At 49.2% G+C, this 13,167-nt stretch overlaps 1 protein-coding gene across 24 annotated transcripts in view; it reads right to left on the bottom strand.

The window, feature by feature from the left end:
- The window catches only part of LOC140409166 (transcription factor 4-like), an 818,430-nt gene that overhangs the window by 9,160 nt on the left and 796,103 nt on the right, over positions 1 to 13,167 (bottom strand). For 23 of the 24 annotated variants that reach the window (XM_072497371.1, XM_072497372.1, XM_072497388.1 and 20 more), the window contains 3 exons: positions 11,688 to 11,838; positions 9,875 to 10,107; positions 1,030 to 1,172 (listed from right to left, as the gene is read on the bottom strand). In XM_072497371.1, the coding sequence (XP_072353472.1) occupies positions 1,036 to 1,172; positions 9,875 to 10,107; positions 11,688 to 11,838 (521 nt within the window). In that variant the 3' untranslated portion in view covers positions 1,030 to 1,035. The remainder of the gene's footprint in view (positions 1 to 1,029; positions 1,173 to 9,874; positions 10,108 to 11,687; positions 11,839 to 13,167) is intronic. The other variant, XM_072497379.1, reaches the window with a different exon arrangement.

Here is a 13,167-nt window from a genome sequence, read left to right as displayed (position 1 = left end):
CAGGTCTGCCGAGTCGGAAAATTTCCCGACTCGAGCTACTTGCTTTTGTGGGGAGTGTCCACCCCTAGGATTTGGATCTTGTGTTGGGACAGATCTGTGCTTCCATTATCAGCCACAACGTGTGATTGAGCACCATTCTGTGAAACCATTCTGAGGTAAACAAGACAGTAACAATTAAAACACAGATTTGACTTCCAATCAATTGCTTTGGGCTGTATTTTATCACTGCTCCACAGTAACTATATATTTTGTATTCTGTTCTACACAGGTGACCAATATGTTGGTCCAAATAAATGAAACAGAGGTGGTTGTACTGCTGTTAGGTTATAGAAATAGATCAGTGCTGAAGCTCCAATTGTCATTTTGGGGGATTTTAATCTTCCTGACATTGACTGGGATGGCAGGGCCTCTCTGTATGTATAGATGTCCTTATTAAAATACGTCAAGACATTTAACAACCAAAAGCAGATGAGGAAACCCACAAAGGAGAAGGTAATATTAGATTTAATTCTCGCTATGGAGGATGAAAGAAAAAAAGTTGAAGTGAGGGAGCACCTACACTTTAGTCATCATAAGGTTGTCAATTTTAAGATCAAAATGAAGACAGAACTGAAAGTCTAAACTAGTAAGTGAACCACAAGAGAGCAAATTTTGAGACGGGGGGGGGTGCGGTTATATCAAGCCCTAACATTTTAAAGTGGGAGGAACTACTTCTACAGAAGGCTTCAGTGGAAAACATGGGAGTGTCTTATCAGCACATTTTACAGCACCAAATTGGTAAGTTCAACCAATAATGATGCAAAGTAAAGTCACGGAAAGGCATCAGTGAGAATGAGTGGTTGTGTAAAATTTTGAAGTGTATAGGGGGTCAGACAATGTCCCCACATATTTTCTGATGGAAGCAGAAAATGACAATCTACAAAGTAGGATATGAATACTGTGTAATCTGCTATAGGAGAGATAATTTAAAAAATATTGTCTACTATCATCGTTTCACAAAGCAGCTGAAGTTAGCATGATTTCAATTACCTCTTTTCACATTGGGCCCATTTGGTTGGATGTGTCTCCCATATTCGGGTGAACTCCTGCAAGGGAGAGTGGCGGTGGATCTGTTGACACTTTTTCCTCCTCTCTTCTTTTCAGACAAGCTGCTTTAGGATTCAGGTTCCTCTCTTCATGAGAAAGAAAATGTTCAATGTGACCATAATATATTTAGAAAGGAAAAGTCGCAGGGCTATGCGGAAAAAGAAAGCATGGAAGTGGGACCAATTGGATAGATCTCTCAGAGAGCCAGCATGGAAAAGATCGGCTGAATGGCCTCCTTCTGTGCTCTATGATCTGTTCTTTGCATTAAACAAATGGAGATGGAATTGGGATATGTCATTTCTCCAAGGACTTTGCCAAGGTTATGGTGGGAAATCAGGAGAATCCTCCCGCAAAAGCTCCACTTCTCATTCAAACTTTGAAAGTTAATTTGTCTATAATTTAGCAAAGATTACAAGGGTGGCATAACCTACATGGTTCAAAATCTGTGACTTGAGAAAACTAAAGGCCAGAAGCAGAGCCACTGATTTATGGTGGTTGAATAAGTCAACTTTATTTTCACTGCTTGGGACAGCAGGATTTTAAAGTAATTTTTGAGCTTGCATTGCGTGATTCCACAGGATTCAGCCGTGGTTGAGTTGGTCACATTTTCAGCTCCGAGTCTGAAGGTTGTGGGTTCAAGGTCCACTCCGGCAACTTGATCATCAAAATCAGGGCTGACAGTCCTAAACAGTACTGATGGAGTGCTGCAGTATCCTCTTATGGCTGAGACATTAAACTGAGGCCCCACCTCCCTACTCAAACTGACATAAAAGACTCTGTGGCACTATTTTGAATAAGGGTAGGGTTATTCTATGCCAGGCGCCCTGGCCAATATTTATCCCTCAGTCAACATCACAAAATAGATTAAGGACTTCCGGTTGCGGCTATGCGGAGCTAAGTCGCACATATGGCAGCTCCCGCTAAAAACTGACTTTTGGGCTCTTTTCAGGGCCCGGAACGGCGCTTGTTCAACGTTTCCCGGTGTGGGAAGGGGATAGCAACATTCCCCCGATAGTGTATGGAGTGGACCAGGAGTGGGGCGATTAAAAAAGTGGCATTGAAGCAAAGAAAGGTACGAGGGAGGAGGACCAAGATGGCGGCGGGCGGAGACCAGGCAGCGTGGAGGCAGTGGGCGCAAGAGCAGCAGGAGCTTCTCCAGCGCTGTTTTAAGGAACTGAAAGCAGAGCTGCTGGAGCCAATGAAGGCTTCAGTCGATAAGCTGCTGGAGACTCAGACGGCCCAAGGGGCGGCGACCCGGGAGGTCCGGCAGGAGGTCTCGGAGAATGAGGACGAGATCCTGGGGCTGGCGGTGAAGGTGGAGGCGCACGAGGCACTCCACAAGAAATGGCAGTGGAGGTTCGGGGAGATGGAGAACCGGTCGAGGCGGAAGAACCTGTGGATCCTGGGTCTCCCGGAGGGGCTGGAGGGATTGGACGTGGGGGCCCACGTGGTCACCATGCTGAACTCGCTGATGGGAGCGGGGGCCTTTCAGGGGCCCTTGGAGCTGGAGGGGGCCCACCGAGTGCTGGCGAGGAGGCCCAAGCCCAGCGAGCCGCCGTGGGCGGTGTTGATGCAGTTCCACCGGTTTGCTGATTGAGAGTGTGTGTTAAGGTGGGCCAAGAAGGAGTGGAGCAGCAGATGGGAGAATGCGGTCTGCATCTACCAGGATAGGAGTGTGGAGGTGGCGAAGAAGAAGGCCGGTTACAACCGGGGGAAGGCAGTGCTGCACAGGAAGGGGGTGAAGTTCGGTATGCTGCAGCCGGCGCGTCTGTGGGTCACCTATAAGGATCAACACCACTATTTTGAGTCGCCGGAGGAGGCGTGGGCCTTTGACCAGGCCGAAAAACTGGACTCAGACTAAGGGTTGGGGATGAGGGGGCGAGGTGGAGGGATGGTTGGGGATTGTTGGGTTGTGTTTCGAGGGCGGGTTCTCTGTTTTTTGGGGGTTGATTGGGCATTGTTCTAATGAGGTCCGCCGGCGGGCTCGTGAGGGGGGGTAGGTAAACTGCTTGGGGGGTTAATGGTCAGTAGGGGAGAATGGGCCACGCGGGGGGGGGGGGCTGAGTTGGGGGTAATGGGACCAGGCCTAGAAAGGGTGCTGCGCCAGGGGAGACAGGGACGGGCGGGTGGAAAGCGCGGGCTTTTTTATTCCCGCGTTTAGGGCTGAAGGGGCGGGGCCGGGGCTGGGAAGCGCGGGCTTTCTCTCCCGTGCTGGAAGCGGAATGGATGAGATCCTGCTGGTGGACAGGGGGGAGGAGCGGAAGTTCCACACTGGGGGGGGGGGGGAGCCGATGGAACGGCGGGAGTGGCTGGGGTCAGCAGGAGTCAGCTGACTTCTGGGAGTGCAATGGGGGGAGCAATGCAGCTATGGGGGGACCCAGCTGGGGCGGGGGGCCGGGTTGCTGGTGGAATGGCCACGGGGGAGCTGGAGTTGGTAGAGGAGGTCGGGGCGGGGGTCTGCCGCTGTGGGGAACAGGCCTTGCGGGGGGCACGGGAACGTAGCTGGCATAGGAAGGGATATGGCTAGCCGGCAAAGTGGGGTGGTGAGTAGCCCCCTGATCCGGCTGATTACCTGGAATGTAAGGGGACTGAATGGGCCGGTCAAACGGGCCCGCGTGTGCGCGCACCTGAAGGCGGATGTGGCCATGCTTCAGGAAACGCACCTGAGGGTGGCGGATCAGGTAAGGTTGAGAAAGGGGTGGGTAGGGCAGGTGTTTCATTCGGGTTTGGATGCAAAAAATCGGAGGGTGGCGATCTTGGTGGGGAAGAGAGTGTCGTTCGAGGCGTCGGGCATTGTGGCAGACAATGGCGGTAGGTATGTGATGGTAAGTGGCAAGCTGCAGGGTGGTGTTGGTCAATGTATACGGTCCGAATTGGGACGATGCGGGGTTCATGTGGCGTTTGCTGGGCCGAATTCCGGACCTGGAGATAGGGGGCCTGATAATGGGGGGGGGGGGGGATTTCAACACGGTGCTGGATCCGACATTGGATCGCTCTAGGTCTAGGACGGGTAGGAGGCCGGCGGCAGCCAAGGTGCTGAGGGGGTTCATGGACCAGATGGGAGGGGGGGATCCATGGAGGCTTGAGAGACTGAGGGAATTTTAATTCTTCTTCCATGTTCACAAGGCCTACTCCCGGATTGACTTTTTTGTCATGAGCAGGGCGCTGATTCCGAGGGTGGAGGATACGGAGTACTCGGCGATAGCCATTTCTGATCCTGCTCTGCACTGGGTGGACCTTGAGTTGAGGGAGGAGAGGGACCAGCGCCCACTGCGGCACCTAGAGGTGGGGTTGCTGGCGGACGAGGAGGGTCCGGAAGTGTATGGAGAGGTACCTGGAGGTGAATGACAATGGGGAGGTGCGAGTAGGGGTGGTCTGGGAGGCGCTGAAGGCGGTGGTCAGAGGAGAGCTGATCTCCATTAGGGCACACAAGGAGAGGGGGGAGAGGAGAGAGAGGGAGAGGTTGGTGGGGGAGATGGTGAGGGTGGATAGGAGGTATGTGGAGGCCCCGGAGGAGGGATTGCTTAGGGAGCGGTGTAGCCTCCAGGCTGAGTTTGATTTGTTGACCACAAGGAAGGCGGAGGCGCAGTGGAGGAAGGCGCAGGGGGCAGTATATGAATACGGAGAAAAGGCGAGCCGGACGCTGGCGCACCAGCTTCGGAAGCGGGAGGCAGCTAGGGAGATCGGAGGAGTTAGGGATGGTGGAGGGAACACGGTGCGAAGTGCGGTGGGTATCAATGGGGTCTTCAGGGACTTCGACGAGGAACTGTACCGGTCTGAGCCCCCACTGGAAGAGGGAGGGATGGGTCGCTTCCTGGACCGGCTGGTGTTTCCAAGGGTGGCGGAGGGGCAGGTGGCGGGGTTGGGGGCGCCGGTTGGGTTGGAGGAGTTGGTCAAAGGGATAGGGAACATGCAGGCGGGGAAGGCACCGGGGCCGGATGGGTTCCCAGTTGAATTTTATAAGAAGTATGCGGACCTGCTGGGCCCGCTGTTGGTAAGGACCTTTAACAAGGCAAGGGAAGGGGGGCTCTGCCCCCGACGATATCTAGAGCGCTGATTTCCCTGATCCTGAAGCGGGACAAGGATCCCCTACAGTGTGGGTCATACAGGCCGATCTCACTCTTAAATGTAGACGCAAAGTTGCTGGCAAAGATTTTGGCCATGAGGATAAAGAACTGTGTGCCGCAGGTCATACACGAGGATCAGACAGGGTTCGTGAAAGGGAGGCAGTTGAATACCAATGTATGGAGGCTCTTGAATGTTATAATGATGCCGGCGATGGAAGGGGAGGCGGAGATAGTGGCGGCGATGGATGCGGAGAAGACCTTTGATAGGGTGGAGTGGGGGTACCTGTGGGAGGTGTTGAAAAGGTTCGGGTTCGGGGAGGGGTTCGTCAGGTGGGTGAGGCTGCTGTATGAGGCCCCGGTGGCGAGTGTGGCCACGAACAGGTCAGAGTATTTCCGGCTACACCGGGGGACGAGGCAGGGGTGTCCCCTGTCCCCCTTGCTCTTTGCACTGGCGATTGAACCCCTGGCCATGGCGTTGAGGGAGTCGAGGAACTGGAGGGGGCTGGTGCGGGGTGGGGAGGAGCATCGGGTGTCGCTCTTTGCGGATGATTTGCTGCTATATGTGGCGGACCGGTGGGGGGAATGCCGGAGGTGATGAGGATCCTTCGGGAGTTTGGAGATTTCTCCGGGTACAAGCTTAATATGGGGAAGAGCGAGTTGTTCGTATTGCACCCGGGAGACCAGGAGAGGGGGATTGGTGAGCTCCCACTAAAGAGGGCGGAGAGGAGTTCCAGGTACCTGGGGGTCCAGGTGGCTAGGAGCTGGGGGGTCCTGCATAAGCTCAACTTCACGAGGCTGGTGGAGCAGATGGAGGAGGAGTTTAAGAGGTGGCATGTACTGCCACTCTCCCTGGTGGGTAGGGTGCAGTCAGTTAAAATGACGGTGCTCCCGAGGTTTTTGTTCCTGTTTCAATGCCTCCCCATCCTGATCCCTAGGGCCTTCCTCAGGCGGGTTAACAGGAGCGTTATGGGGTTTGTATGGGCGCAGAAGAACCCTAAGGTGAGAAGGGTGTTCCTGGAGCGGTGCAGGGATGGGGGGGGGGGGGGGGGTTGGCGCTGCCTAACCTCTGTGGATATTATTGGGCCGCCAATGTGGCAATGGTGCGTAAGTCGGTGATGGAGGGGGGTGAGGCAGCATGGAAGAGGCTGGAGATGGCGTCCTGTATGGGCACGAGCCTGGAGGCGCTGGTGACGGCGCCGCTGCCGCTTCCTCCAACGAGGTACACCACGAGCCTGGTGGTGGCGGCTACCCTCAAAATTTGGGGGCAATGGAGACATCACAGGGGGGAGGTGGGGGCCTCGGTGTGGTCCCCGATTTGGGGGAACCACCAGTTTGTCCCGGGGAGGATGGGCGGAGGGTTCCTGAGTTGGCACAGAGCAGGTATTAGAAGGATGGGGGACCTGTTTGTGGACGGGAAGTTCGCGAGCCTGGGCGAGCTGGAGGAGAAGTTCAGGCTTCCCCCGGGGAACACCTTCAGATATATGCAGGTAAGGGCGTTTGTTCGGCGGCAGGTGGTGGAGTTCCCACTGCTGCCACCACGTGGGGTCCAGGACAGGGTGCTGTCGGGGGTGTGGGTTGGAGAGGGAAGGATCTCGGCAACGTATCAGGTGATGCAGGAGGAGGAGTTGGGTGAGGAAATTGATGAGGGGATGTGGGCGGATGCCCTGGGGAGGTGAACTCTTCCTCCTCTTGCACGAGGCTCAGCCTCATACATTTTAAGGTGCTGCATAGGGCTCACATGACTGGGGCAAGGATAAGCCGGTTCTTTGGGTGCGTGGACAGGTGTGCTAGGTGCTCAGGGAGCCCAGCAAATCACACCCACATGTTCTGGGCGTGCCCAGCGCTGGAGGAATTTTGGAAGGGTGTAGCGAGGACGGTGTCAAGGGTGGTAGGTTCCAGGGTCAAGGCGGGCTGGGGGCTCGCAATATTTGGGGTGGCAGAGGAGCCGGGAGTGCAGGAGGCGAAAGAGGCCGGTATTCTGGCCTTTGCGTCCCTGGTAGCCCGGCGAAGGATTCTTCTTCAGTGGAAGGATGCGAGGCCCCCAAGCGTGCAATCCTGGATCAACGATATGGCGGGGTTTATTAAGTTGGAGAGGGTGAAATTTGCCTGAAGGGGATCGGTACAAGGGTTCTTCAGGCAGTGGCAACCGTTACTATACTTCCTGGCAGAACGTTAGAAGATGGTCAGTAGCGGCAGCAACCCCGGGGGGGGTGGGGTGGGGGGAAGCTTGGGGGAGGGGCTCGGGCAGCGGGGGGTTGGTTCATTTTTCTTGAGTGTTTTTGCCTTTGTGTTGATGAAGGTTGTTAATTTATTATTTATGTATATGGGGGGGTTGTTATTTTCTTTCTGTATTTTGTTTTTGATATTTTGTGAAAATTTGAATAAAAATTATATAAAAAAACAAAACAAAATAGATTAACTGGTTATTATCACATTATTGTGTGTGGAAACCTTGTTGGACGCAAATTGGCTGCTGTGTTTTTTCCACTACAGCACTGACTACAATTCAAGAGTCCTTCATTGGCTCCAAAGCACTGTGGGATGTCTTGAGGTTGTGAAAGATGCTATATAAATACTAGTCTTTCTTTTTCTTACACATATAATTAGATCCATTGTTTTACAGTGACAGAATCAATTAAATTCTATGTAAGATTTGGTCGCTTATAATATTTTCCTTGGCATTTTGGACTTGAATTCCATAATTCTGCCGATTTTTCTGTTAAATCTGTCAATCAAGTAGCCTTGACTTCAGACCCATGGAGCAAACTATCGTTCAGTGCCACCAGAGGGAGTACTATTTTTGCAGTTAGCTGGACTTTAATAAGAGGCAGATTTGTAAAGTAACTATGTTTTCGATAAAGGCGGTTACAGTGAAATGGGGTACATATTAAATGTTCTGATCAGAACATCTGACCAAATAAAGCCAAATGAAAAACAAACGTAATTTACATGATAACTATTCAGGACTGCAATTGTAAAAGCGATGGTAAATGACTGTCTCTGATTTCAATTAGGGTGGTTGACAAACACCAAAGGGAATTGTACTGTCTTATCTGATTTTTCTTATTTAAATATGTATTGTTTTAAAAAATTGAAAAACCTTGGTTGCCTCACATTTTATAGGCTTGTATCTCCTTTAGGCTTCACTGGGTGCAGTTGGTGAGTGATGCAGGTCTCAGTGAAAGAGAACAGTTTTTCACTGCAGAGAATTCCTTAATGGCCATTTAATCTCAGGTAAACTAACAGATGGAAAACTTCGAGCACTTCTATAGGAGGTTTGGGGGAATTTTGATAAGTGTGCATTCAAAAAATGAACATGATATAAGAACATGCCATTTGATTCATTCTATTTTCGCAACGGTATGGCGGCACAGTGGTTAGCACTGTTGCTTCACAGCGCCAGCGACCTGGGTTCAATTCCAACCTTGGGTGACTGTCTGTTTCGAGTTTGCATGTTCTCCCGTGTCTGCGTGGGTTTCCTCCGGGTGCTCCAGTTACCTCCCACAGTCCAAAGATGTGCAGGTTAGGTGGATTGGCCATGATAAATTTCTCCTTAAAAGGTTAGGTAGGGTTACTGGATTGTGGGGATCGAGTGGGGCTGGGACCTTGGGTGCTCGTTCGGAGGACCGGCGCCGTGCCGATTGCGAAAATGGTCTCCTTCTGCGCAGTAGTGATTCTGTGATTTCAACAGGTAATGTGAAATCTATTGTGGACATGTCTAATCCATTTGATCTCTTGGTGCATAATAATAATAATAGTAATAACTTATTGTCACAAGTAGGCTTCAATAAAGTTACTGTGAAAAGCCCCTAGTCGCCACATTTCGGCGCCTGTTCGGGAAGGCCGGTGCAGGAATTGAACCCGCGCTGCTGCCTTGTTCTGCATTACAAGCCAGCTATTTAGCCCACTGTGCTAAACCAGCATAGCTCCGCACCACCCCCCCACAAAAAGTCCAGCATATTTATTCATTGTCACACTTCATGATTCCGCTTTCTTGCTGTCCGCTATTAGATAGCAGCCTTGGCACAGATATGCCCCTCAGTCAGAAGATCATGAGTTCAACTTGTACCCCAGAGATTTGAGTATGCAACTGTGGGCTGATGTTTCAGTGTAGCATTGAGGATGTGCTGTACTATCAGAAGTGCATTCTTTTGGATGAGATGTTAAATAGTCTGGCCTCCAGGCTGGAAATAAAAATATCCAGGACACTATTTAAAGAAGAGCAGGGAAGTTATCCTGGTATCTAGCACAATAATTAGTCTTCAACCAGCATCATTAAAATGGATTAGGTCAGCCAACTCATTCTTGTTTGTAGGGTCTTCCTGTGTGTAAATTAGCTTCAGTGTTTACCTACGTTACAATAATGGTTAGTCTTGGCTGTGGAGATTTTTGGGATATCTTTGAAGCTGTGAAAGGCATTATCTAATGCAAGTTCTTTCTTTCATATTAAGCATTCCCCTCCAGTCATAACATCAGCGGACTTCGCAATGGCGGAATGTTCAAGTACTTCAGTCCACACATATTACTATAACCTCTGATGCTACCATTCCCAATCAAATGTAGATTTTCTTTTTAAGTAAGCCAACTTTAACTGTTTTTGCTAAGAAATCTATTCTGCATTTTCATATTTAGTGGACATGGCAATGAGAAAATAAAGAGGTAGGATAAGGAGAATAGTTAGACAACAGGATACAGTTGACTAATTCTGTATTTTTACTGACCTCGGACTTGCTGTTCCAGGCTCAATATAACAGCAACGGCCTGGTGAAGAATCAAGAGCTTTGTCTGTGGTTTGTCACTCTTCAGGTGGAGCTGCACCATACGGCCAAGTTCCTTAAATGCTTCATTAATGTCGCGCACACGCAGACGCTCACGAGCATTGTTTGCCATTCTTCTTTCTCGCTCACGCTCAGCCTTCTGCTCAGGAGAAAGATCTTCATCATCATTATTATTGCTGAGGACAAAATAAAGAACATTTTGTATAAATAAATAAAACATGACATCAGGATAAATGTAAGTACATTCAACATATACGTTATCAGTGCAACCTCCTTGTTCCATGCCGTAAAGGTGACCATGGACTTCCATTAGATTGGTCTACCATCATGGCAAAGTACTGCAATGGTTTGCCATTGCCTTCTGCAGTATGGCTGACCAGAAAACTCTCCTGCTCTTACCGCCTGCCCGCAGGCGTATTGGAATTGTCGTGCTGGGTGTTCTGGTGTACAAACGATCCAACATGGCTGGAGATGGTGTAACTCAATTTTATTTACTACTTAACTATAAAAGTACACTGCTAACTTGGGTACGTGCATTACCAGCTAATCTGTGGACCCTGTTCTATTACTATCTGGGTGAGGCACTCAGCACATGGTGAATGTCTGAGTGGCAGGCTCTGAGCTCGGTGCTCTGAGCTGGCTGCTGCTGGAATGAGCGGGAACTGTAGTGTCCCCTGTTTTTATAGTGCATGTGCTCTCACTGGTGATTGGCTGCGATGTTGTGTGTGTGTTGGTTGGTCCTACTGCATGTCCATCAGTGTGTGTGTGATTGCACCATGATATGCTGATCTAAATATCATGACAGGAATGATTTACAGGATGATAATAAACCCGTTTAGCTGTTATGACATCAACACAACAACCTAATATTTTCTTTACTTCACATATTCTAAAGTAAAATCAATATTGTCAAATCGCTCCAGTTTTAAATTAATTGGTATGAAATTTATTCTTTCATACGATGTGGGCGTTGCTGGCAAGGTCAGCATGTCGCCCATCCCTAATTGCCTTGGTTTACTAGGCCATTTCAGAGGCCAGTTAAGAGTTAACCATACTACCGTGCAAATAGAGTCACATACAACCAGGTGGGTTTTTACGACAATCGACAATAGTTTCATGGTCACTATTACTTAGAGTGTAACGGGGCTATTCAATTCCAGATTTCATTAACTGAATTTAAATTTCACCAGCTGCCACGGTGGGATTTGAACCCATGTTTCAGAGCATTAACCTGGACCTCATGATCTGGAGAAATTACCACGACACTGACATCTCCCCTAAGTATAAATGTGCTTCATAAAATTTGGCACATTTTCAATCTGATCGATAAAAATTATTTAAAAATAATCAGAGAAACATCAATAAAACAACTTTGCATTTTGTGTTCCGGAGCAATTCAATTGCTAAATCTGGAATTTAAAAGTAGGTCCCAGCAATGGTCACCATAACAACCATCATCAATTGTTGTAAAAACCCATTTGGTTTATTAATGTCCTTTAGCCAAGGAAACTTGCCATTCTCACTTGACCTGGCCTACATTGGACTTCAGATCTATGGTAATGCGATTGACTCTTAACTGAGTCCCTCTGAGTGGCCGAGTAAGTCACTCAATTCACAGGCAATTAGGGATGGGCAACAAATGATGGCCTTGCCAGTGGTGCCCACATCCCTGAAATGATAATGAAAAATAACTTCATTGCAGTGTTAATGTAAGCCTACTTGTGACAACAAAGATTATTATTATCTAGATCTAGACCTATTTAATATCTTGATATCCTTCTTGTCCTCATCCCCCTTCTTGTCATCTGTAGATTTTGAATCCTGTAGATTCTCATCCGGTTCCTCTTCTGATTTTATCTCTGAACTGACTGACGACACGCTCTGTCCTTGGAGGCCGCTGGAGAGAGCTGGAAGGGGAGCAGAAAATGTGATCAGCATTAATTGTGGGAAATAATTACTTCCAGCATCACCATTGTGAAACATTTTAAATAGATGATCCTCTTACATCATACAAATCAAAAACCCAATTGGCTTATTTTAAATGGCAATATTATTGTAGCTTGAATCTTAAGCACCTACAGCATATTCAAATTGATGTTGGAAATTATAGTGCGTTATATTTATGGTCAACCATAAATTTACACAAGCTTGTATTCCTCAGGAAAGATATACTGGCCTTGGAGGGAGTACTGCAGAGGGTTAAATTCTGAGAGTACATTTTATAAGCTGGGGCTTGCTTTCCCTGGAGGGCTGATCTCATCCAGATGTTCAAAATGTTAAAAAGATTTGATAAGATAGGTACAGAGAAACTATTTCATATGATTCCTTAAAATTTGAGTTGGTCATTCAGGAATCAAATCATGAAGCATTTTCGCACACAAAGTCCAGTTGAAATCTGGAACACTCTTCCCCCCAAAAGCAGGTGGATGCTTACGTACTTTGGGCTTTCAAGACCGAGATAGATTTTTGTTGGGTAACAACATTGAAGACTATGGGACAAAGGCAAGTAATTGGAATTGAAGTGCAGATCAGTCAGAGAGTCAAGTGGCAGAGGAGAGTGCAGTGGCCATCGCTAAGGAAAAGGTGCTGGGGAAACCGAAAGGTCTGCAGGTGGATAGATCACCGGGACCAGATGGACTACATCTCAGGGTCTGAATGAGGTAACTGAGCAGGCTACGGGAGCATTGGTGGTGATCTTTCAGGAATCACTGGAGTTACGGAGGGTCCCAGAGGACTCAAAAATGGCTAATGCAACTCCTCTCTTTAAGAACATAAGAAGGGAGGGAGGCCAAAGACAGGATGTTATAGGCCGGTTAGCTTGACTTTGGTCGTTGGTAAGATTGTGGTGTCTATTATTAAGGATAAGATTGCGGAGTACTTGGACGTGCATGATAAAATAGGGCTGAGTCAGCATGGCTTCGTTAAGGGGACATCATGCCTGACAAATCTGTTAGAAGTCTTTGAGGAGGCGGCTAACATAGCCATGATAAGGAAATGGATGGTGGGGACGGGTCTATCTGGGAGCGAGTGGAGGCGGCTTCGTGCAGGGGCACCAGTTTGGCAGCCCTGGTCACGGCTCCCCTACCGCTGTCGCCGGCCAGATACTCAACCAGCCCGGTAGTGGGGGCGGCCCTGCGGATATGGGGCCAGTGGAGGAGGCATGTAGGGGGGGTGGGTGCGTCTGTCTGGGCTCCAATATGTGATAACCATCGATTCACCCCCGGGAACACGGATGG

This window comes from Scyliorhinus torazame, chromosome 3 (genome assembly GCF_047496885.1).
Source record: "Scyliorhinus torazame isolate Kashiwa2021f chromosome 3, sScyTor2.1, whole genome shotgun sequence".
NCBI classification, from domain to species: Eukaryota; Metazoa; Chordata; class Chondrichthyes; order Carcharhiniformes; family Scyliorhinidae; genus Scyliorhinus; species Scyliorhinus torazame.
Note: the sequence above shows the minus strand (reverse complement) of the source record. Positions and strands in the feature narration are given on the sequence as shown.